The sequence below is a fragment of the Bombina bombina genome, chromosome 1 (genome assembly GCF_027579735.1).
Source record: "Bombina bombina isolate aBomBom1 chromosome 1, aBomBom1.pri, whole genome shotgun sequence".
NCBI classification, from domain to species: domain Eukaryota; kingdom Metazoa; phylum Chordata; class Amphibia; order Anura; family Bombinatoridae; genus Bombina; species Bombina bombina.
This window is the reverse complement of record NC_069499.1, coordinates 167,516,373-167,543,734: the sequence shown is the minus strand read 5'-3', so window position 1 is coordinate 167,543,734 and position 27,362 is coordinate 167,516,373. Positions and strand designations below refer to the sequence as shown.

The 27,362-nt window shown below is 40.6% G+C and overlaps 1 protein-coding gene across 1 annotated transcript in view; it reads right to left on the bottom strand.

Moving 5' to 3' along the window:
* LOC128645001 (protein Churchill) overlaps positions 1–27,307 on the bottom strand; it is a 39,677-nt gene extending 12,370 nt beyond the window's left edge. Inside the window, exons 1-3 of the mRNA XM_053697712.1 lie at positions 27,181–27,307; positions 12,758–12,893; positions 10–80 (exon numbers count right to left, since the gene is read on the bottom strand). Of these exons, the coding sequence (XP_053553687.1) occupies positions 10–80; positions 12,758–12,893; positions 27,181–27,219 (246 nt within the window). The 5' untranslated portion in view covers positions 27,220–27,307. The remainder of the gene's footprint in view (positions 1–9; positions 81–12,757; positions 12,894–27,180) is intronic.
* Positions 27,308–27,362: the final 55 nt, after the last annotated feature.

Genomic DNA, 27,362 nt, shown 5'->3' with positions numbered 1-27,362 from the left:
ACATCTTACCTGATAGTCATCTACAACACTAAAAGTATACTCGTGCTTTGCGATAACATGGTGGCAGTTTTTACACATATCTGGAAAACACAAATCAAGCAACAATATTTTTTTAAATTATGGCAAAATAACTATGCATTTTGGCTACTCGTTCTAAAAATCGAAAATCTGCAATAAAATTACATTTAAATAACCCCAAAGACAAATTTCATTCGTTTTTGTAACCCCAAATATTAAAAGGGATTTTGTACTCCAAAAAATCCTATAATGCATTTGAAAGAGCAGCTTTTATAAAAGTAAAAAATATTGTTTGCCTTGAAAAAACTGTTGTTTTCAAATTGAAACTAGTGCTGCAGTATTTGTTTAACTAATCCTCACTGGTTTATAATGACAACTACCACTGCTTTACTGGCTGAAAGGGACATGCCTCTGCAAGTATGACAGAAACATTGGTTTGCTTAGAATAGGAACATGACATTTAAAATACACCAACAAAATTCCATATAGTTTTAACTTCCTTTTTAAGATGAAAAAGAAAATACTGACTGCAATGTCCGTTCATTAGTTCTGTTGCATGTTACACTAATGTAGTGCAATTGTTCTTTTTCTAATATTTTTATGTCTGTTTTTGTATGCATCTAATGCACTGGTTTTCAAACCTGACTTCAGGCCTCCCTAACAGGCCCCAGTTTTGCACAACCAACACTGTTATAGTAATATACTTTTTACCTCTGTGATTTCCTTGTATCTAAGCCTCTGCAGACTGTCCCCTTATCTCAGTTCTTTTGACAGACATGCATTTTAGCCAATCAGTGCCGACTCAAATAACTCCACAGAAGTGAACACGTTATCTATAATGGCACACATGAATTAGCAGAGTCTAATTGTGAAAAATGTAAAAATGCACAGAGATAAGAGGCAGTCTTCAAGGGCTTAGAAATCAGTTTATGCGCTTACCTAGGTTTAGCTTTCAAGAAAGAATACCAAGAGAACAAAGCAAATTTAAAAAGTAAATTGAAAAGCTATTTAAAATTGCATGCCCTATCTGATTCATGAGCGTGAATTGACTGTCCCTTTAAATAAAGTTCCATTACATAACCACAATGCATTGCTGCACCAAAGTAAGACATGGTCAGTAAGCCAATCAGGTATGGCACATGTGCATTTCAGAACTGGCTTGGGAACATGCATGAGATTAAATATTTGTTTATCCCATTTGCTATAATTAAGGAAGTAACATAAAATAGGTATAAAAATTGTAGTACTGAACAAGGAGAGCCAATTAACTAAAAGATACATTTGAAGGTAAAACAAATAGCGCAGGCTAATTATTCACCTTACCACATTTGTGGAATATTTACGTACATTGACAAAAATGTACTAAAACCCCTTCAGTTTGGGGGCCAAGATTATATATTGGTGTTCTAATTTACTCCATCTGACAGGTGATTAAACCTAAAAGTAACTGTTATAGTACTGCACTGCTAGAACTCTCAAATAAAATCCAAAAACACAAATGTTAACAATTTGAGAATTTGGAGATGTTTATAAGTAGAACATCTGTTTAAAGGGATATGAAACCCAAATTTTTTCTTTCATGATTCAGATAGAGCATGCAATTTTAAGCAATATAAAAGTGCCAGTAAACCTAGAAAAGTAAAGTGCCAGTAAACCTGACCGCGCCATTACACTCAACGTAGCTTGCTCCTGCTCTGTCTGACAGCGGGAGCGAGCTACATTGAGTGTAATGGCGTGGTCAGGCCGGGCTGTGACTAGACAGCTGGCCAGATGCGCTCTGAGGGAAAACCCGCTCAGTAGAGCACAGAGTGAAGGTCTGAAAAAAGGAAATTTATTTCTTTCTTTTACGATATGACGAGTCCACGGATTTCATCCTTACTTATGGGATTATGCCTCCTGTTTAGCAGGAAGTGGCAAAGAGCACCACAGCAGTATATATAGTTCCTCCCCTCCCACTCCAGTCATTCGACCGAAGTTAGGAAGAGAAAGGAAAACCCAAAGGTGCAGAGGTGACTGAAGTTTAACAAAAATAAATACCTGTCTTAGAAATGACAGGGTGGGCCGTGGACTCGTCATATTGTAAAAGAAAGAAATTTATCAGGTAAGCATAAATTTCCTTTTCTTTTTCAAGATATGATGAGTCCACGGATTTCATCCTTACTTATGGGATACAATACCAAAGCTATAGGACACAGATGAAAGGGAGGGACAAGACAGGAACCTAAACGGAAGGCCCCAGTGCTTGAAGAACCTTTCTCCCAAAACCAGCCTCAGAAGAAGCAAAAGTATCAAATTTGTAAAATTTGGAAAAAGTATGAAGAGACGACCAAGTTGCAGCCTTGCAAATCTGTTCAACAGAAGCATAGTTTTTAAATGCCCATGAGGAAGCCACAGCCCTAGTAGAATGAGCCGTAATTATGTCAGGAGGCTGCTGTCCAGCAGTCTCATATGCCAGACGGATGATACTCTTCAGCCAAAAAGAAAGAGAGGTAGCCGTAGCTTTCTGACCCCTACGCTTTCCAGAAAAAAATCACAAATAATGAAGATGATTGACGAAATTCCTTAGTCGTCTGCAAGTAAAACTTCAGGGCACGGACCACGTCCAAGTTATGCAACAGACGCTCCTTCTTAGAAGAAGGATTAGGACATAATGAAGGAACAACAATTTCCTGATTAATATTCTTATTAGAAACAACCTTAGGAAGGAAACCAGGTTTGGTACGTAAAACCACCTTGTCAGAATGGAAGGTAAGATAAGGCGAGTCACATTGTAACGCTGAAAGCTCAGAAACTCTACGAGCAGAAGAAATAGCAACCAAAAATAAAACCTTCCAAGATAACAACTTAATATCTATGGAATGCATGGGTTCAAACGGAACCCCTTGAAGAAAATTAAGAACTAAATTCAAACTCCAGGATGGAGCAATTGGTCTAAACACAGGCTTGATTCTGGTTAGAGCCTGACAATAAGACTGAACGTCTGGAACATCTGCCAAACATTTGTGTAGTAAAATTGACAAAGCAGAGATTTGTCCCTTTAAGGAACTTGCTGATAACCCTTTCTCCAATCCTTCTTGGAGAAAAGACAGAATCCTGGGAATCCTAACTCTACTCCATGAGCAGCCCTTGGATTCGCACCAATAAAGATATTTACGCCATATATTATGGTAGATCTTTCTAGTAACAGGATTACGTGCCTGAATCAAAGTATCAATGACCGAATCAGAGAACCCCCGCTTAGATAAAATCAAGCCTTCAATCTCCAAGCAGTCAGTTGCAGAGAAACTAGATTTGGGTGTTGGAACGGTCCCTGAATGAGAAGGTCCTGCCTCAATGGAAGCTTCCACGGCGGCAGAGAGGACATGTCCACGAAATCGGCATACCAAGTCCAGCGAGGCCATGTAGGCGCGATTAGAACTACTGAAGCCCTCTCCTGTTTGATCCGAGAAATCACCCGGGGAAGGAGAGCAAACGGTGGAAACACATAAGCTAGGTTGAACGACCAAGGCACTGCCAAGGCATCTATCAGTTCGGCCTTAGGATCCCTTGACCTTGATCCGTATCTTGGGCGCTTGGCATTCTGACGAGACACCATCAGATCCAATTACGGTCTGCCCCATCTGAGAATCAGGGTGGCAAAGACCTCCGGATGGAGTTCCCACTCCCCCGGATGAAACGTCTGTCTGCTTAAAAAGTCCGCTTCCCAGTTGTCCACTCCTGGGATGTAGATTGCTGACAGATAACAAGAGTGAGCCTCCGCCCACCGAATTATCTTGGATACTTCTGTCATCGCTAAGGAACTTCTTGTTCCTCACTGATGATTGATGTAAGCCACAGTCGTGATGTTGTCCGACTGAAAACGGATGAATTTGGCCGAAGCCAACTGAGGCCAAGCTTGAAGCGCAATGAATATTGCTCTCAATTCCAGAATATTGATTGGAAGTAGAGACTCTGACCAAGTCCACACACCCTGAGCCTTCATGGAATTCCAGACTGCACCCCAACCTAGTAGGCTGGTGTCCGTTGTCACTATCACCCATGAGGGTCTGTGGAAGCACGTCCCTTGGGACAGATGATCCGGCGAAAACCACCAAAGAAGAGAGACTCTTGTCTCCTGATCCAGATCTATCTGAGAAGACAAATTTGCATAATCTCCATTCCACTGCCTGAGCATGTTCAGTTGTAGCGGTCTGAGATGAAAACGAGCAAACAGAATGATGTCCATTGCCGCCACCATCAATCCAATTACCTCCATGCACTGAGCCACTGATGGCTGAGGATTGGACTGAAGGGCTTGGCATGTATTCAGAATCTTTAACTTTTCTTTTCAGGAAGGGAACCCTGGTCTGAGGAATTAAGGAACTCTTTTCTAGATTCACCTTCCACCCGTGAGTCCTCAGAAAGGACAGAACCATGTCTGTATGAGACTGTCAGATGGTAAGACGACGCCTGGATGAGAATATCGTCCAGATAAGGCGCCACTGCAATACCCCGCGGCCTGAGAACCGCCAGAAGGGACCCTAGAACCTTCGTGAAGATCCTGGGTGCTGTGGCCAACCCGAAGGGAAGAGCCACAAACTGAAAATGTTTGTCCAGAAAGGCAAACCTTAGGAACTGATGATGATCCTTGTGGATAGGAATATGAAGGTATGCATCCTTCAAGTCCACGGTAGTCATATATTGACCCTCCTGGATCAATGATAGAATTGTTCGAATAGTCTCCATCTTGAAGGATGGGACTCTGAGAAACTTGTTTAGACTCTTGAGATCTAAAATGGGTCTGAACGTTCCCTCTTTTTTGGGAACCACGAAAAGATTTGCGTAAAACCCCTGCCCCTGTACCAGTATTGGAAAGGGACGAATTACTCCCATAGTAGAGAGGTCTTTTACACAACGTAAGAACGCCTCTCTTTTTATCTGGTCTACAGACAATCGTGAAAGAAGAAACCTCCCCCTTGGGAGAGAATTTTTGAATTCCAGTTGATACCCTTGGGACACGATTTTCAGTGTTCAGGGGTCCTGAACATCTCTTACCCAAGCCTGGGCAAAGAGAGAAAGTCTGCCCCTACTAGATCCGGTCCCGGATCGGGGACCGCCCCTTCATGCTGTCTTGGGAGCAGCAGTTGGCTTCTTGGTTTGTTTACCTTTGTTCCAAGCCTGGTTGGGTCTCCAGACGGCCTTGGCTTGAGCAAAATTCCCTTCCTGTTTAGCGGAAAAAGAAGCGGGGACTCCTTTGAAGTTCCAAAAGGAACGAAAATTATTTTGTTTACCCCTCAGTTTAGTTGCTTTATCCTGAGATAGGAGATGACCCTTACCTCCCGTAATGTCAGAGATGATTTCTTTCAAGTCAGGCCCGAATAGGGTTTTCCCTTTGAAAGGAATAGCCAAAAGCTTTGACTTAGATGACACATCAGCAGACCAAGACTTTAACCATAACGCTCTACGCACTAAAATGGCAAATCCGGCATTCTTAGCTGCCAACTTGGCAATCTGAAAGGGGGTGTCCATAATAAAAGAATTAGCCAGCTTAAGAGCCTTAATTCTATCTAGAATTTCCTCTAAAGGAGTCTCAGTCTTAAGAGACTCTTCTAAGGTGTCAAACCAGAAAGCCGCTGCAGTGGTAACTGGTACAATGCAGGCTGTCGGTTGTAAAAGGAAACCCTGATGAATAAATAACTTTTTTAGAAGACCCTCCAATTTCTTATCCATAGGGTTTTTGAAAGCACAACTGTCCTCAATAGGAATAGTTGTACGCTTAGCCAGGGTAGATATAGGTCCCTCCACCTTATGGACTGTTTGCCAAGAGTCCCGAACAGTGTCAGATATGGGATACATTTTCTTAAAATTAGGAGAAGGTGAGAACGGGATACACGGTCTTTCCCATTCCCGTGTAATAATTTCCGAGATTCTCTTAGGAACCGGAAAAACATCAGAGTAAGCAGGCACCTCTAAGTATTTGTCCATCTTACACAATTTGTCTGGTGGTACCACAATAGAGTCACAGTCATCCAGAGTCGCTAAAACCTCCCGAAGCAACAGGCGGAGGTGTCCAAGCTTAAATCTAAAGGACATGACGTCCGAGTCCGTCTGAGGTAACACACTTCCCGAATCAGAAAGTTCTCCCTCAGACAAAGTTCCCTGACCCCCAAATAAGATCCCTGTGAGGGTACATCGGAAATAGCCAACAAAGCATCAGAGGTCGCAGTATTCAAATTGGCTTCTGTCCTGCTGCGTTTGCCCTGTAACACAGGCAACTTAGATAAAACCTCTGTAAGGGTAGATGACATAACTGCAGCCATATCCTGCAGAGTAAATGAAGTAGACATGGTTGAAGAACCCGGCATCGCTTGGGTGGGCGTTAAAGGTTGCGACGCTTGGGGAGAAAGTAGCGGCATACCCTGATTCTCATCAGTCTGAGAATCATCCTTAGACATATTTGCATTAAAGAAAATCTGCTCTTTACAATGTAAGGCCCTTTCAGTACACGAGGGACAAAAAGTAAGTGGGGGTTCCACAATGGCATCTAAACACATAGAACATGTACTTTCTTGAAGTTCAGACATGTTAAACAGACTAGCAATAGCAATAATAGTCTTTCTCTACTTGATATATTGACCTCTGAAGTCAAAACATATACTCAAAAAAAGACTTTACCTAAAAAGTGTACTGCGCCTTTAAATAATAAAAGCGCAACAATTTTTCTGTTATCTCAAAAAACAACGTTTGCAGCAATAAAAAATGTCCTTATATATCCAAAATAGCTAAACAATATTGCACCGCTTGTTTGGATTAGCTATACAATTTATATCACTTTTATCAGTTATATAAATTTTTTTAACAATTCAGGCCCCTGCACCTCGCCACAGCTCTGCTGCGGCGCCTACCTGCCCCCAGAGTACACCGATTCTGCGAAAGTAGCGATCCTTCGTTTACAAAATTAACTTAGGCCCCCCCGGAGCTTAGGAATTTGCTGCCTATTCAGATGAAATACTGCGCGGCTGAGCGCGCAAAATTAGGCCCCGCCCACCATGGGCGTAACTCGAGCCGTCTTAAAAACCGCATGGGAAGTAAAATAACATGTCGGTCCCAAATAGTGTTAAAGCCATGTGTCCCTCTAACATATGTCCTCAATAAAAAGTGTAACTTATGAAAAGCTGCCATAATAGTCGTTCTTTTCTCAGGCCAGTTATAGAGATATAACAAGATAGCCCTTAGACAGCAACCGCATCTCCCAGCGTCTAGCCCATATTGAATTCACATAATAGAAACATAGCAATCAATATAAAAAGGGAATTCCAGTTCCACCATTTTACATATAGTGCCTACTAATTACCCCTCCCCAGATAGGGAATAATGTCAGCCTGTTCTGATGCATCAAGTCTCCCCAGAAACAAATGACTGAACATACCTCAATGCTGCTTGTAGCATGACACGGTTCTCCACACTGAAGATGTTTCTTTACACTACCTTCAACCGCTCTGTGGGAACCAGCAGGATCTTAGAGAATGTTTTGCTAAGATCATAAACAATCAGGGCAGAAAATAAAATGTCTCCACTCCTCTTGGGAAGTTATTGACGGACAATTTCTCCCTGAGAAAAATAGTACTTACTGGCACCATTTTAAAACAAAAAAACTTCTTGATTGAAGAATCTAAACTAACACCTCACTTTACCTCTTCCTATCACTAACACAGGCAAAGAGAATGACTGGAGTGGGAGGGGAGGAGCTATATATACACAGCTCTGCTGTGGTGCTCTTTGCCACTTCCTGCTAAACAGGAGGCGTAATCCCATAAGTAAGGATGAAATCCGTGGACTCGTCATATCTTGTAAAAGAAACCCTCTTTTTTTAATAAAAAATGCCCGGCAATATTAGGTTACATAAAGCTAGCACTAAAATAATGTTATATAAATCTGCACTATGTGCAGATTTATATAACATTATTTTCTAGGTTTACTGGCACTTTAATAATTTACTCCTATTATCAATTTTTTTTCTTTGGTATCTATTTTAAAAAGCAGAAATGTAAGCTTAGGAGCCAGCCCATTTAAATTAGAAAGTTGCTTACAATTTGCATGCTCTATCTGAATCATGAAAAAAAAAAACTATTGGGTTTCGTATCCCTTTAAAATGACATTACAGGTGAAACTCGAAAAATTAGAATATTGTGTAAAAGTTCATTTATTTCACTAATGCAACTTAAAAGGTGAAACTAAATATATAAGATAGACTCATTACATGCAAAGCAAGATAGTTCAAGCCGTGATTTGTCATAATTTTGATGATTATGGCTTACAGCTCATGAAAACCCCAAATCCACAATCTCAAAAAATTAGAATATTACATGCAATCAATAAAACAAGGATTGTACATACCTGTAGAACAATATCGGACCTCTGAAAAGTATAAGCATGCATACTGTATGTACTCAGTACTTGGTTTGGGCCCCTTTTGCAGTAATTACTGCCTCAATGCGGCGTGGCATGGAAGCCATCAGCCTGTGGCACTGCTGAGGTGTTATGGAAGACCAGGATGCTTCAATAGCGGCCTTCAGCTCTTCTGCATTGTTCGGTCTCATGTCCCTCATCTTTTTCTTGGCAATGCCCCATAGATTCTCTATGGGGTTCAGGTCAGGCGATTTTGCTGGCCAATCAAGCACAGTAATCCCATAGTCATTGAACCAGGTTTTGGTGCTTTTGGCAGTGTGGGCAGGTGCCAATTCCTGCTGGAAAATGAAGTCAGCATCCCCATAGAGCTCGTCTGCGGAAGGAAGCATGAAGTGCTCCAAAATCTCCTGGTAGATGGCGGCGTTGACCTTCGACTTAATGAAGCACAGTGAACCATCACCAGCAGATGACATGGCTCCCAAAATCAATAGACTGTGGAAACTTCACACTGGACTTCAAGCATCTTGCAGTGTGTGCCTCTCCATTCTTCCTCCATACTCTGGGTCCTTGGTTTCCAAATGAGATGCAAAATTTGCTCTCATCAGAAAAGTGGACTTTGGACCACTGAGCAACAGATCAAATCTGTTTTTCTTTAGCCCAGGTAAGACGCTTATAACGTTGTTTGCTCTTCAGGAGTGGCTTGACAAGAGGAATACGACATTTTAAGTCCATGTCTAGGATCAGTCTGTGTGTGGTGGCTCTTGTGAAAGTCCCCAACACTTTTGAATGGCCTTTTCCTGACAATCCTCTCCAGGCTGCAGTCATCCCTGCTGCTTGTGCACCTTTTTCTTCCACACTTTTCCCTTCCACATAACTTTCTATTAATGTGCTATGATACAGCACTTTGGGAACATCCAACTTCTTTTGCAATTACCTTTTGAGGCTTTCCCTCCTTATGGAGGGTGTCAATGATGGTTTTCTGCACTACTGTCAGGTCAGCAGTCTTTCCCATGATTGTGATTCCTACTGAACCAGACAGAGACCATTTAAAGGCTCAGGAACCCTTTGCAGGTGTTATGGCTTAATTAGCTGATTAGAGTGGGACACTTTGAGCCTAGAATATTGCACCTTTTCACAATATTCTAATTTTCTGAGATTGTGGATTTGGGGTTTTCATGAGCTGTAAGCCATAATCATCAGAATTATGACAAATCACGGCTTGAACTATCTTGCTTTGCATGTAATGAGTCTATCTCATATATTAGTTTCACCTTTTAAGTTGCATTAGTGAAATACATGAACTTTTGCACGATATTCTAATTTTTCGAGTTTCACCTGTATATCCTAGATTTTTCTTTGCATAAATGTTTTGTAGAGGGTCCATTTATTTAGCCCATCTGGCGTGTTTTTGTAAAAATGTATAGTTTTGCTTATTTTTAAATAACATTGTGCTGATTTTCAGACTCCTAACCAAGCCCCAAAGTATCAGATGTAGACCCAGGTCTACAGACTCCTGCTGCTCCCGTTTGTCTAATGGGCCTTTTCATATGCAGGGGGGTGTCTGCTCTTCCTGCTTTCTCAGCCTATTTCAGTAGGTGTCCCGGTCTAACTTAATCAACAATGCTAAATTGGGAGTTTCTAAGTATGTTTTTAAAAGGTTTTATACAGGATTTGTGCATCAGTATCAGTGCATATTCTTCTTTATAGTAGTGTCAATTAAATGCAGTTATATGAAAATTGGTGTATACTGTCCCTTTAAGGAGGTCACCATTGAAAAAGCCGGCAGACTTCTGTGAAATGTACATCAGATTTGAGTAAAACCAGGTGTATGTGACGAACTTACAGAATTGTTTGAATGCTCACACTCAAAAAAAGCTCCATCCCGATAAAACAGCACACAGAATACCCCTTGTGTAAAAGACTGGATTACTTTCTTTCAAATGTTATGCCCATATAAGTAGTAGGTAATTTCCATATAAATTACACTCACCTGACTACTATGTGTTTTTCAGGGTGCTCTGAGCTCTGACATAAACCCTAGAATCTAAAAATTATGCACTAAAATGAGCCAAGTAACTCCTCTTTTAAAATACCAATGTAACTTTAGAAGCCAATGAATTATTTTACATTGGAATGTATGCAGAAGAATCCAAAGGTTATGAGCCAGAACTAGAATTTTTTAAAATATAGCTGCAAGCAGCAATAGAGGTGGCCAGCGCATTATTTTTGCAATGCCATATAAGTAGTTATGTCACAAAATAAAGCTATATAACAATTGTTTACAGTTCTAACATAAGCATTTGGAAAAAAAAAACACATTTTCAAAATGTTTGCGTTTTTTAAAATGGCTGCCACACCATATGACCTATGCTTTCAACATGAACAAATGTATCTCCAGGTGACAATATATGGTTATACAGCAAATATCACAGTTTTAACATAAGCGGTTGGAAAGAAAACACAGTTTCAAATTTTTTGCGTAAACCAATATGGCTGCCACAGCTTGTGACTAATTCCTTCAACATGAACAACTGTGACTCTAGGTCACAATATAAGACTGTACAGCAAATTTCACAGTTCTTACATAAGCGTTTGCAGAGAAAATAGACTTTAGAAATTTTCGAGTAAACCAAGATGGCTGCCTGATCGTAAGATATACAGCCTCTATATTATGCACAATAGTACTCACTATAGATGTCAATAAACATGGCAAAAATTAAGCATTTTTTATAAAACGTTTTTTGTTTTATTATGAATTTAAATATATCGTTAAGCAATTTTGAACAATTCAAAATGGCTGCCAAACCACATGACGTATCAACTTCTCTTGAACAAATCTGAATGTAAGTCATAAGATAACTCTATAAACAAAATTTCAAGTCTGTCCCATAAGCAGTTTCGGAGAAGAAGATTTTTATAGTTTTTAAGAATTACGCATACGAAACAAAATGGCCGCCAAGCTATGCAATGTATGGCTTTCAAATTGCACATACTAATGCTCACTATAGACCTCTACAATTTGCAGAAGTTTCATGAAAATTTGCAAATGTTTTATTTCACGAAGGCGACTGCGCAATGCAAATTTTAACTGCAATATTGTCTTTAAGGGTTATGACTATGTGTAATCATGTGTCTATTACACTGTAATATTGTTAAATATTGTAAAACTAATGTATAAAGTGCAAAATTACGCAATTAAATGGAGATAAAAAGGTTAATGTCTCACAGCAGCCATGTTGATTATGGAAAAATCGCAGTTTGAACAAACTTAGTAGAGGACCTTGCAAGGAGCATATGTGCAGAATTGCGCGTCATGGCACTAAGCGGTTTAGGAGAAGAAGATGTTTGAATATTTTCACAAAATGCAAGATGGCTGCCACATCATGTGACCAAGGCACTTCTCTTGAGCAATAGCAATTTCAGGTCATAGTAGCACTAAGCACAGCGAGTTTCAAAGTTTTAACATAAGCAGTTCCAGAGCTAAAGATTTGTAAGCGTTTGTTGAAATTTGTCGCAAAAAGCAATATGGCTGCCAGAGCATGTGACCTATGAGTTCTATTTTGCATGAGATGTAGCACAGCAATAGGCTGTACCAGCATACCTGATTTTAAGAGCTTTGCAAAAACAGTTAAGCAGTTATGGGCAATTGAATACAAAGCTTGGCGGAATAAAAAGAATAATAATAATAATAATCCGAACAATAACAATAGGTTGTCCTGCAACTTTGTTGCTGGCCACCTAATAATAGTTCTTAACCTTTGTCAAGACCTCCCTTAATATCAGGTGTGTAACTAAAGGGGTCTCACAGGTCTCAATCGAGACCAAGCCCATACCACTAGGGGCCCATCTGGCCCTGCAAACAGTAGTTATGTCACTACAGAGGGCCTGGTGAGGCCCGAGATCCACCTGCATCATCTACTTGCATAATGTCTGGCTCCTCTGTGTGCCCCTTGTGATAACGGGTTTATAATTTCAGGAAAGTGTTGGATTTGCCTTTATAATATAGTGGTGGGGTTTCCAACATGACTAATAGAATGTTGCTGTACAGAAAAAAAACTGTCACCATATTTGTACAGGAAGGCTCCACGTGCATAGAAGAGGAGGATGCGTCACAGTCACAGCAGTTGGGCTTTATCCTATGTGGCTGCTGGCTCAGATTCTGCTGAATGCAAACAGCCAAAAAGGATGCTGTTAAAAAGGAGGACCTCACCACTGCCTTTGCCCAGGCACCCAGTGAAGTCTAGTCATGCCTCTTCTTAAAACCTACAATTTATATTTATTTATTGCCAAGAGACTCTAAGTTCTAGCACCGCAAAGGCATAAAGAACTAGCAAATAAAGAAAATGCTTACGGTCATAAGTGATGATTTCTTCGCCATCTTCTTCTTCTGTTGCTTTGTTGCCAATGAGCATAAAATCTCGTTTATTGCACTGAGCACAGCTTAAGTAGTTTAGCAAAAATGATCCAGTCTCTAAGCAGGTGTTACCCTGAAAACAGAAAACAATGGAGTTACACATATTGGATTATTATAGATAGAGCCTTGAAATAATTAAAACTGGATTTTTTTTTATTGAAACACAATTAAATCTTTGACTATCACCCGCTGGACACACAAACATTCCATGTTTTAGAGGTACACAGATGGATTAAAGGGACAGTCTACCATAGAATTGTTATTTTTTTAAAAGATAGATAATCCCTTTATTACCCATTCCCCTGTTTTGCATAACCAACATGGTTATATTAATATACTTTTTACCTCTGTGATTACCTTGTATCTAGGAACCTTCTTCCAACCCCCTAATCACATGACTGTTTATTATCTATTGTCTTAAATTTAGCATTGTTTTGTGCTAAAAGTGCCTGAACACAGTGTTATCTATATGGCCCACGTGTACTTTCTGTCTCGTGTTGAAAAGAGATTTAAAAAGCATGAGATGAGAGGTAGCCCTCAAAGGCTTAGAAATTAGCATATGAGTCTACCTATGTTTAGTTTAAACTAAGAATACCAAGAGAAAAAAGCAAATTTGATGATAAAAGTAAATTGGAAAGTTGATTAAAATTAAAAATTCCTGAGGACTTCCGGTGGGCGGGCAGAGAAAGTGGACGCAGCGAGAAAGAGCTCAGTGAACACAGATAGTTTTTCTTCTTAAAATCTGTGTCAAACTAGCCCAAAAAGCTTGCCAACCTTAACAGGTAGTTACCCAAACCTGTTTGGATATCTTTGCAGCAAGGAGCTGATACCAACGGCTCCCCCACCGGAACAGCGCACTTTGGAGTAAGAGAAGCCGCGGCGCTACAGTTGCATAAGCCCCACTGCTCTTAGGAAAACAGCAGGCACTTAGCCCCTCGGGCGACCGAGACAATCGCCAAGGAGATAGAGAAACTCTGAAGTGGGGAGACTCGAATACAGCCCAGAGGGAGATGTCAGTTTGGCGCCACTGCATAAGAGAGGTCTGTACGTTTACCCCACCTACATACTACAGAGCTATGAACTGATCAATATCACACATATAAGCTAAACTATACATCTTGATACCACTTTCTATCTGACTACAAGACTATAAAACAAATTAACTTTAATTGGGCAGTTCGGAGATAAGTTGTTGGCCACGTGGCAAGTAGGCCCGCAGTGAAAACGGAGCAGCATATGACAATCTGGTAGGCCTGTAACTAAAGCGCAATAACAGAGTGGGAGTCATATACCTCAGAGAGAATTTACACACAGAGACCCATAACACGCATAGCAGGTCTAATTGAGGGAGCAGGTACCTAGAGATGACAATCTATGCTATAGCTCTAAATACCACTGAAGGAGATGGAAAGGTTACAGAACTGAGATAAATCCCTCATGCTGCGCTGCACCCTCCGCCATTCAAGCCTCCCCAGTACTTATCACTAAAAAAAAAAAAACACTAGCAACGATAGTTGTGTGGGCCATTTCTCTCTCCCTGGTGCTGACTACCTATTACCTCACCACCTACCTCTTTTTTTTTTTGGGGAATTAGAACATTTAAAGTTGAGCAGACATATAGTGCATGCAGAGGTACTATTCAAGCTTTGTAAAGACCACTGGCACGATGTCTGGCAGACAGAAGAATCAAGATAAAAGGGCCAAAGCTGTGGTGGAAGTCCATGCCGCCGAAGTTGAGGCGACAGAAACAGCAGATGAGGAGGCATCAGAAACCCATCCTATAGTATCCCAAATATCAGCCCTTTTCTTGCCCAAGATAGAGCAATTGCAGACAGGAATGGACTCTTTGTCGTCTGAGTTCAAGTCATTTTCCTCAAGGCTCCAACACATCGAGCCGAGAGTGGGTGATGGAGAAATAAGACAACGCGAAAACTCTAATAAAGTAGCAGCACTGGAGGCCCAGAATAAGATGCTAACTGAAAAACTTGATGATCTTGAAAACCGCTCACGGCGGAACAATCTGCATATTGTGGGTCTGCCAGAATCTGTTCTGAACACCGGCTTGCTAGAATTTGCAGAAAAACTTTTGCCTACCCTCCTAAAATTACGACCTGAGGACATACCGTGTGTGGCAGAAAGAGCCCACAGGATAGGTACCATTAACCAAGACCCTAAGACAGCCAGAGGACCCCGGCAGGTGATGATACGGTACCTTAATTTTCAAGACAAAATCCAAATCTTAAGAGCCTACCGTCAATGTTCTCCTCTGATGTTTGAGGGGAAGAAGATCCTCATCTTCCAGGACTACTCCGCAGAGATTTCTAGGAGAAGGAGGGAGTTCTCTCCTTACTGTAAAACGCTGATAGAAGCAGGGCGCTCTGTGTCCTTACTGTTTCCAGCTAAACTCAAGCTCCAGACCCAGCAGGGTGTTAAGTTTTTCGATGATCCTAGACATCTACAGAAATTCCTGAGGATTGAACAAGAATTGACAGCCAAGGAAACCTGAGGAAGTGGTGACTATAGTTCAAGGGACTGGAAAAGTGTTCTGCTCATTGAGGTGAACTGGGGGGGGGGGGGGGGGAGTTCAGAACAATTGGCTTGTGGGGGCTCCCATCTATCCTGAGCCACAACAACTAAGAGGTGGTGTAGGGGTGGACTTACCTCACGCCCATCTTGCTCCAGTTAAAGGTTATCTTTGGGTTGTTAAAAATTATAGCAATGATGTTTTTCTTTTAATGTGGTTATTTTGAATCATTGTTCTGACCTACACTGCAAACATATCCCTCAAGACTTGCCTTTGCAGGGTTTTCACCGAAGGGGTAAGAATAAAGCTTAGGAGATATAGTTAACCAGTTAGTTTGAATGCCTATCCCCCCTTACTGTGAGAGTCAGGTTTGTAATATGTAAAGGCCTGCCCTGATCCAGGGGTAGCTCACTTACTTTCTGAAGTATAGCTACCCATAATACTAGTCCTACCCTGAGGATGGGCTGAGAGGGACATACACCCCAAACAATAAGTTGGCCTAGGATTGAGAGAACATTTCTGACTTTATATAGCGAGGGTTGACAGACCCACAGAATTAACCCCAATTGTTCAATCACAGGTGGCGGAGTGGGTCGAGATGGTAGGGAGAGAGCTAATATCATACCAGACTTAATCACACGTAGGAGGTAGAGTGTAGTGCAGCAGTGAGTTAATTCTCATTAAGTTACTGATTTCGAAACTGAGAAGTTAGGACGATGTGTAAGTTAGTGGGGACTTGTTTCCTTCCCTATTTGTTAATTTTTTCATTTGTAATATGCTTAACTGTGTTGTTTTTCTCTCTAATTAGCTGGTGTGGTACCCCCCTCCCTCCCCGGGACTCTCTGACTTTGGAAAATGTTTCTAATCTGGGATCTGGTGGTAAGACTACAACACAACTCCACAAATCCTCCACACACATTGAGTTACTAGATTTATTTGCGGGTAACCATTTAGGAGACATTACACTCACGGAACCAAATTGGGATAATGCATAACCTAAACATTATGAGCTGGAATGTGGGTGGCGTAACATCCCCGCAAAAGCGTAGATCGATCTTGCGCTACCTACACTCAAGAAAAGTTGATATAGCAATACTGGAGGAGACACACTTATCGAAATTAGAACACGAAAAATTGAAGCAGGGTTGGGTGGGGGAGGTTGTGTACACCCCATATGAATCCAAACGAGCCAGGGGTGTAGCTGTGTTATTTAGGAAAAATCTTACAATATCACAAAGACACTATTAGACCAAGAGGGGAGATTTATAATGCTCCAATTAGAGATCCAGGGACTGTCATTTACTTTGGTAGGGGTATATGGACCACAACGACAGAAGCAATGCTTTTGGAGGGAGTTACAAGCTAAGTTAATTCAATTCACGACATTGCCCTCCATTATTGGGGGAGACTTTAACATTGCTCCCCAAGTCCCAGCAGACAGATTCCACAACCCAAATAGGAAGGCACACACCCCCCAAAGCTTTAGAAACTCCAAAAAAGAATCCTTAGTAATTCACACTTTCAGAAAGGCTCTGGATCTACAAGATATCTGGAGAGCCAGACACCCAGAGCAAAGAGACTTCACCTGCATGTCACTAGGAAAAGATACTATGGCCAGACTTGACTACTTTTTAATATCTACAGAGCTTTGCCCCAGAGTGGAAAACGTTGAGATAGACCCAATAACAATTTCAGATCATGCTCCGATAGGGGTTAAGATCCAGGTTGGCCCCACCCAGAGGAAGACTAACAGATGGGTATTTCCAACATATTTATGTAAAGACCCCAACTTTTATAGACATATCCTGGGAGAGTGGCTAGCGTATGTAGCAACTAATGAAGCGCATGTTGATAATCCTCTACTGTTCTGGGAGACAGCTAAAGCTGTCTTGAGAGGAGTCATCTCGGCTTATGCCGCAAACATAAAAAAAAAAAGAGTAAGGCCCAATCAGAGCTCCTGTTAGCGCAGATTTTAAATGCTAGAAATAAATACCTCAGAAACCCCACTCCCGTTAATAGACTCAAATATAAAGAAATTAAACGAACAAGAGATGACTACATACTTCAACAAACTAATAAGGTCCACGCAAAAACACAGGCTAGATACTATAGGTTTGGGAACAAAACAGGGAAATTGCTGGCTAGAATGACGAAATTGTCGAACAACAGACATCCTATTTTAGCCATTAAACGGGATGATGTAGTTTTGAATAAGGAAGAAGATATACAAAAAGCATTTACTGACTTTTACAAAGACCTATATTCCACGCAGAAGGTACAGACTAGTGACATGGACAGATTCTGGGACCAATTACAACTGCCGACGATAGACCGTACCCAACTTGACAAACTTAACTGTCCCATTACCTCTAACGAGATTCTGACCACAATTAAAGACTTAGCACTAGAAAAAACTCCAGGGCCTGATGGCCTGCCGGCGGAATTTTATAAGATAATGGGGACTGATATAAGCCCAACTCTAATGCGATTGTTTAATGGTTTACTTGGAGACGAAGTTCAGCCCTCCCCTAGATTTGCGGAAGCTAACATTAGCATTATTCCGAAGGAAGGTAGAGACCCCCTCCTGGCGCAGTCATACCGTCCCATTTCCCTACTTAACCAAGACTATAAGATCCTGACAAAAATCCTTGCAAACAGACTGGCTAGCATTCTCCCATCACTGATACATGGGGACCAGACGGGCTTTGTTAAAGGGAGATCCTCTGTGCTCAATGTTAGAAGAGTTCAAACGGTTATTCAGTATTATTGGAACATAACACAACACAACTCAAGCATGACAAAAACCACAGAGGCAGCCCTGCTATTTTTAGATGCGGAAAAAGCCTTTGACAAGGTCCTGTGGGAACACCTCTATACCACCATGAGCAAAATGGGTATAGAGGGCGCGTTTGTCAAGGCTGTTGAGAATCTTTACAGTAGACCACAGGCGTCTATCTTAGTTAACGGCACGCCTACCCGGCCCTTTACACTCCACAGAGGCACTAGGCAGGGCTGTCCCCTCTCCCCGCTCCTCTTTGACATGGCCATAGAGCCACTGGCAATAAAGATTAGGCAGACACTACAGGGAATGCGCATAGGAGAGTCGACGTTGTATGTCTCGTTGTTTGCTGATGACATGGTATTGTATGTACAAGACCCTCACAAGAATATCCCAAAACTAATGGAGATGATTGGAGAGTTTAGTCTGGTCTCCGGATACAAAATTAATACTGATAAAACTGAATTACTCTGGCTATTGTCCAGGGGAGAAAGGCAAATTCCAGGTTATGACTTTAAAATAGTAGATGGAAACTTTAAATACCTAGGTGTAACGTTACATGCAGACCCACGCAAATGGTACTCCATTAACTATGGACCCTTACTTAAAAAATTAGATAACTTAATCAAAGGGTGGACCCTGCTTCCGCTATCCCTATCGGGGAGGGTGGGACTTATAAAAATTATATATTTCCCCAAGTTGCTTTACTTTTTCCAAACACTACCGGCAATACTGAAGAAATCAGATCTGAATCACATCAAAGGGAGGGTGCTCAAATTTATCTGGAATGACAAGAAGCATAGGATTAGTTACCTCAAACTCACCGCCCCGAGGGAGATGGGAGGATTAGCATTGCCTAACTTTGAGTTATATAATTGGGCGGCCCAGTGTAAATTTGTCATTGACTGGATGACGGGACAGGGAAAGTTTACTGATCTCAAACTAGAGGGTGAATTGACAAAGCCATGGGCTTTGGAGATGGTCCCTCACATGACACAGACACAAGCAAATAAATATTTGAAAGACATGGAACTTCTGGCTCAGCCTGCGAGAGCCTGGAGACAGTTTTGCAAGAAGTTGGGGGGCGATCATAGACTGATCTCATATTTACCTTGGTGTGGTAACCCTGAATTCCTGCGGGTATATCGACCAAAGCCTTTTTTCAGTGGAGGAGTCAGGGACTACGTACAGTGGGTCAAACAGAGTCGGGAGAAAGGGGACACATGGAGACATTTGAGACACTAAGGAGAACATTCGACTTGCCCAGGACTCACCATTATGCCTATTTACAAGCAAGACACTATTTTGATGCACTATGTAGGGAAGGAAGCGATAAAGATCAGGCAGCTATACGGCAGAGTATAGAGTTAGCAAAACATGGCAACACATCCATATCACCACTATACACAAAAATGAACAGACCGACAGGGATTACTTGCACAAATGGCATAGCAGCCATTTGGAGTGAAAAACTGGGGGTGGCAGTAACGACGGAGGAAGTCGGGAAAAGCATACACAAAGTCAAGTCGGCAACTCTCTCAGCAGGGGTGAGAGAATCACACTTTAAGCTGCTGCATGATAGCTACGTCACCCCTCAAAAGTTCCAGAAATGGAAAACAGATAGGAATAGTAAATGCCCTAGATGTGATTTGATAGACGCAGACACTGAACATATGATGTGGAGCTGCCCCAGACTAGTCAGATTTTGGAAGATGACAGCACACTGGGTAAAGACAAAAATAAGAGTGCCCTGTAGGGATTGGACATTTCAGAATGTGGTGTTCCTTGATTTTGTGGACATACCAAAACACATTAAGTCTCTCATACATATTATAGTTCTGATATCGAGACATCTGATATTTCAAAATTGGCTCAAAAGAAACCCACCTACTGTAACACAATTAAAACAGGCAATGTTGCAGCAACTATTTATCGAACAAGTTGATGGACTGGGTGACATGACCACTAGAGTCCGGTCCTTCTTTCACAAATGGGGACCCTTTATCCGCACACTACCAGACAGCTCACGTCACATAATCATAACACCATTCAAGAACACAGAATACATGTTAGAAGCAGCTCTACGGGGAGAATGGTAAACTGGGAAACCGAGGTGCTCTGGGGGGAGAGGGGAGGAAGGAGGAGGATCGAGAGTCAACCACACCAGTTGAGAGTTAAGAGTTTAGTAGTGTTTATGTTCAGAGTTTTATCGAGGTTTTTTTATTATTATTATTTTTTTCTCTCCTTTTTTTTTTGACTAAATGGAAAAAGTGCAAAATGGATGTTATTGTATACCATGACTATGCTCAGGGACACCTTCTGATGTATGACGGAAGGCACCATCTGATTGTAACCATATTTTACCTGTAAACTGTTGAATGTACCTGATTTCATCTGTTTGTTGCACGCAAAAATAAAGATATTTAAAAAAAAAAAAAAAAATTCCTATCTGAATAATGAAAGTTTAATTTATGCTAGACTGTCCCTTTAAATATAGTGAGCTAACAGTGACTGCTAATTAGATGTTTTTGTGAACACAGAATGTATTTGATAACACGGAAGACACAGAAGGTGTTGCTTAGAGAAGACTGTCCTATTTTAAAAAAAGTTAATCTGCAACATAAATAAGAATTGCATATGGTCATTTCACAATGATGAATTTTTTTCTTTTGTGATTCAGATAGAGCATGCAATTTTAAGCAGCTTTCTAATTTACTCCAATTATACATTTTTCTTCGTAGTCTTGCTTTTTTTTATTTGAAAAAGAAGGCATCTAAGCTATTTTTTTGGTTCAGAACCATGGAAAGCACTAGTTTATTGGTGGATGAATTTATCCACCAATCAGCAAGAACAACCCAGGTTGTTCACCAAAAATAGGCCGGCATCTAAACTTACATTCTTGCATTTCAAATAAAGATACCAAGAGAATGAAGACAATTTGCTAATAGGAGTACATTAGAAAGTTGCATGCTCTATCTGAATTCCAAAAGAAAAAATTTGGGTTGTGTCCCTTTAATTAAACCAGAAATCAACTATCAAAGGGGAAACGATAAACATAATCAAGAGGGATGTGTTCTAGGTTGCAAAACAATACAAATTGTGCTAACAACATGATTGCTTTGTATGTTTTAAAACATTTGAGTGCAGAGCAGTTTGCTTTTTATACAATATACACACATACAGTATCTCACAAAAGTGAGTACACCCCTCAGATTTTTGTAAATATTTTATTATATCTTTTCATGTGAGAACACTGAAGAAATTACACTTTGCTACAATGTAGGGAGTGTACAGCCTGTATAACACTGAAATTTGCTGTCCCCTCAAAACAACTCAACACACAACTATTATATTAAATGTCTAATCCAGTGAGTACACCCCTAAGTGGAAATGTCCAAATTGGGCCTTATTAGTAATTTTCCCTCCCCGGTGTCATGTGACTCGTTAGTGTTACAAGGTCTCAGGTGTGAATGGGGAGCAGGTGTGTTAAATTTGGTGTTATCACTCTCACACTCTCTCATACTGGTCACTAGAAATTCAACATGCCACCTCATGGCAAAGAACTCTCTGAGGATCTGAAAAAAAGAATTGTTGCTCTACATAAAGATGGCCTTGGCTATAAGAAGATTGCAAAGACCCTGAAACTGAGCTGCAGCACGGTGGGCAAGACCATACAGTGGTTTCACGGGACAGGTTCCACTCAGAACAGGCCACGCCATGGTCGACCAAAGAAGTTGAGTGCACATGCTCAGCGTCATATCCAGAGGTTGTCTTTGGGAAATAGACATATGAGTGCTGCCAGCATTGCTGCAGAGGTTGAAGGGGTGGGGGGGGGGGGGGAAGCCTGTCAGAGCATATGCCGCACACTGCATCGAATTGGTCTGCATCGCTGTCGTTCCAGAAGGAAGTCTCTTCTAAAGATGATGCACAAGTAAGCCTGCAAACAGTTTGCTGAAGACAAGCAGACTAAGGACATGGATTACTGGAACCATGCCCTGTGGTACGATGAGACCAAGATTAACTTATTTGATTCAGATGGGGACAAGCGTGTGTGGCCGCAACCAGGTGAGGAGTACACAGACAAGTGTGTATTGCCTACAGTCAAGCATGGTGGTGGGAGTGTCATGGTCTGGGCCTGCATGAGTGCTGCCGGCACTGGGGAGCTACAGTTCATTGAGGGAACCATAAATGCCAACATGTACTGTGACATACTGAGGCAGAGCATGATCCCCTCCCTTCAGAAGACTGTGCTACAGGGCAGTATTCCAACATGATAACAACCCCAAAGACACCTCCAAAACAACTACTGCCTTGCTAAAGAAGCTGAGGTTAAAAGGTGGTGAACTGGCCAAGCATGTCTCTAGACCTAAACCCTATTGAGCATCTGTTGGCCATCTACAAACGGAAGGTGGGGGAGTGCAAGGTCTGTAACATCCACCAGCTCTATGATGTCATCATGGAGGAGTGGAAGAGGACTCCAGTGGCAACCTGTGAAGCTCTGGTGAACTCCATGCCCAAGAGGGTTAAGTCAGTGCTGGAAAATAATGGTGGCCACACAAAATAGACACTTTGAACCCAATTTGGATATTTCCACTTAGTACTCACTTTTGTTGCCAATGGATTAGACATTAATGGCTGTGTGTTGAGTTATTTTGAGGGGACAGCAAATTTACACTGTTATACAGCATGTACACTCACTACTTTACATTGTAGTAAAGTGTAATTTCCTCAGTGTTGTCACATGAAAAGATATAATAAAATATTTACAAAAATGTGAGGGGTGTACTCACTTCTGTGAAATTATATATATATATATATATATATATATATATATATATATATATATATATATATATATATATATTTTGAGGGAACACACACACACACACACACACACACACACACATATCCACACACAGTATGCATACATTTTTAATACAGTATAGTACATATATGCATAGCTATCACATATAAACAGTGTTCTCCCCAGGACCTTTTTAGCAGGTGCACCACCCAGCTGATTTTACTGACCACTCGGCTAAAATTGTAACCAATATTAAGTTAAAATTAGCCAATATTAAAAATGTTCAATTTGTATTGCATAAATTATCATTAAATGCATTTACGTTAAATGGTGGCATTCATTTGTGCTTTTGATCGCGGAAAATGATATAATATTAAAAAATATTATAAGATGAGAGACACTTAGGTGCGGCGTTCCTGGCAGCGTCTGCGGGCTCAGCGAGACAACCGGAAGTGACGCCGGTTTCAGTATAGTCCTTCCATAGAGAGCCAACGGAGTGCCGTAGCAGTGGCGAAACCCAGCCACTATGTAGGTATAGGAAAAAGAGAAGATGCAGGCACTACTGTGGATAGCTTAAAAACAATGAGTCTTTATTTGAAAAGCCATTAAAAAATTAAACAGCTACAACCGCTGTAAAGACATGAGTAAAGGTACAAAAATCGACAGAGGCAAGGCAGGGTAGAAAAATAGACATAGAAAATTGTCTGAGTCAGACAATTTTCTATGTCTATTTTTCTACCCTGCCTTGCCTCTGTTGATTTTTGTACCTTTACTCATGTCTTTACAGCGGTTGTAGCTGTTTAATTTTTTAATGGCTTTTCAAATAAAGACTCATTGTTTTTAAGCTATCCACAGTAGTGCCTGCATCTTCTCTTTTTCCATTAAAAAATATTACTCTGCCCCCATCCAGCTACTTCATAATGCCACCAAGCTGGCAGAATATTCTGTGGAGAACACAAATATGCCTTTAAGAAATGGTATTTCACTCTGCTGTTTTGTTCTCAAGCAGTGTTATCAACTAGAAAGAGTGGGATGTCACATTCCAAGAGAGAGATTGCGATGCTCTGAGAATATTTTTTTGAGAATAGTCTTATTTTGCTAAACTTTAGCTACATGAGATAATATGCTTGACATATATGATAACATTCAGACATGCCTGTTAAACTATAATTTAATTATTAGAGTTGCTGAGAGGGGGCAGGAGGAATCTCAGACATTAGCACCTGTGAAATCTGCTGCGTGTGTCTCACTGAATGATGACGCTGACTGTAACTGCACTCTTCTGCCTGTCTACTCTTGTACACTGATATTAATGTCTAATTCAAAACCTGAAGATAAGTAATGCATTTATAGTTTATCACTATAAAAATAACACTTATTATTATACTGCATTATTGTGTGTCTGGTTCCCTTACTCAGTACTATTGTGAGACCTAGCTTGCATGCTCCAGCGCCATGATATAAAAGGGTAAAACTTCTTGCATTTGTGCAAAATAATTGTGATAAGTCCCCTGCTCCTTATAGGGACATTAAAGTCAAAATTAAACTTTATGATTCAGAGAGAGAGTGCGATTTTAAACAACTTTCTAATTAACTTATATTTCTGACTTTTGTCATTGCCTTACCGGTGTGTTCAGCTAGCTTCCAGTAGTGCATTACTGTTCTGCCAACAAAGGATACCAAGACAATAAACAAAGTTGTAAAGTTGTTTGAAATTGTATGTTCTATCTGAAACATTAAAGAACAAAAACTGTTTTTTATGTCCCGTTATGGCATTTTAATGTGTTTAATGGTGACTCTGCATTCACATCCTTTATTATTTTTAATACAAGCGATTTCCTTGTGTGATGCACATCATGTATGAATTTCCCATGTACCTTAGAAGAACATAAAGCTGCAATAAGTGATGCTCTAATGTGTTATGGGCACCAATTCGCAGCCAATCAAGAGCGGTACACAGGCATGAGCACCACGTTTGTGTAGCCAGTGCCACCAATCACAAATCCATGTGCAGCGTATTTCTGCTCCAGAGCAGACTTTAAATGTGTTCAACCCCTTTGTGTAGGTTAATCACAACATTATAGGCAAGCTATAGTGCAATAAAAATGCTCTAATGTGTTATTAGTATCTTATTACAGCGTTATGCTCCTATAAGTGGGATTACAGTATCCTTTATCCTTGCACCCTGTATAGCCCACTCACTTCCTGCTTATTATCTGACACCAGCTATTATTTTCCCTATAGCATATGATAGAGACAGCTTTACAACTAGTTGGGCCTTTTGATGACTTGCACTCATACACGGGAAACGGCCTAGGCTGCTAATGCACAAAGCACCAACAAAGAAGCAGACAAACCAAATGTTAAAAACAAATTCAACCAATAGGAAGAATGGTTGAATTCACTTCTTGCAATCCAGTTTTACAAACAAGCCAATTGGTGCTACACAATGAAGCAGACAACTGTCACAAAAACTGTCCAGTAATAACCAAAAAAGATTTAAATGGACTGTCTAGTCAAAATTAAACTTTCATGATTCAGATAGGGCGTGCAATTTTAAACAACTCTCTGATGTACTTTTATCATCAAATTTGCTTTGTTCTCTTGGTATTCTTAGTTGAAAGCTAAACCTAGGTAGGCTCATATGCCAATTTCTAAGCCCATGAAGGCCGCCTCTTATCTGAATGCATTTGACTGTTGTTCAAACAGCTAGAGGGTGTTAGCACAATGTTATCTATATGAACTCATGCCGTGGAGTTACTTATGAGAAGGCACTGACTGGCTAAAATGCAAGTCTGTCAAAAGAACTGAAATAAGGGGGCAGTCTGCAGAGGCTAAGATACAAGATATCACAGAGGTAAAAAGTGTACAGGTAGCCCTCAGTTTACGCCAGGGTTAGGTTCCAGAAGGAATGGTTGTAAATCGAAACCGTTGTAAATTGAATCCCAGTTTATAATGTAAGTCAATGGGAAGTGAGGGAGTTAGGTTCCAGGCCCCTCTCAAAATTGTCATAAGTAAGACCCAATACATTATTTTTAAAGATTTGAAATGAAGACTTTAAATGCTAAACAGCATTATAAACCTAATAAAATAATCACACAACACAGAATATACAATTAAACTAAGTTAAATTAACAAAAACATTTGCTAAACAGCATTATTAAACTAATAAAATAATCACATTACACAGACTTTACTTGCATTTTTCTGCAAACAGTTCTTTCTATGCATTCCAATCTGGACTGATTTATAGACAGGAAGATCTTGTTCCTTTGAAATCTGCTCGATAGCTCAGGTCTGGTTAAACTGATTAATTTCAGCTTGCTTGGCTTGCATATCTTTGCTGCAACACAAGCGGACAGCTTCACCTACTGGCTATTTTAATCAATGCACTACTTCTCAATGCTTTTCAATAGCAGTCACATGACTGAAAAAAAGGTTGTTATTCTGAAACGGTGCAAATTGAACTGTTGTAAACCGAGGGCCACCTGTATTAATAATTCAGTGTTGGTTATGTAAATATGGGGAATGAGTAATAACAGGATTATCTATCTTTTTTTAACAATAACAATTCTGGAGTAGACTGGCCCTTAAAGTTAAAAGATGGTGACAGGTAGTGTTATATGCAATCAAAATGCTAAATAAGAAATGATTATTTAAGGATAGCTTCCAGAAGTGCTTTGTTTGGGTGATTGACAAACCCTTACACAAGTGACAAGATGACACACACGTTTTGTAGAGACACTGCCCTTGGGCTCACCCCCTACTGCCCACCACTAGCACAGGCCAACTTGCAAGATATTGTTTTATTTTTTAGACACACACTGTCAAAAATGACACGATCCCTGGAAGTGGTAAGAGCTGCCTCTTGGTAAGCAACCACCTAGTGTAATAAAATGTGCTACAACACTTTATACAGGTGATCTGTAGTTTTATAAATTATTTCACTGTTGTATAAGTGGCTGATTTGCTATTTGCTGCAGGAAAAGGAATGCATGACATGCGCTTAGGGCGATAGTTTTATTGCAACGCATTATAAAGTTAAATGCAAATAGTGTATGTCTTAGTTTAAATCATTTCGACCCTGCAAGTTGCAACCAACGTTAAATTTTTCGATGGTATTAAAGTTTTTCTTAGGTCATGTTAAAACTGATGACGCCATACTTTGTGACAGTATCATTATATATAGCCGCTGTGTGGTGAGTTTACCACAGTATGAAAAGACCACATCCCGCACCTTGCCCCACTCTCACCCGCTCAGGATACTCCTCCTGCACACAGCCCCTACACATATTTAGTTCACACGCAATCTGCAAAAGTTCAAACTGGACTAGAGAAATACAGGAACACTTCCTGATGATGCGCTACCAGCAACATCAGCAGCGCGCACGTATCTTATCACATGCCACACCACTCGGGCGCACAGGTCTGTAGT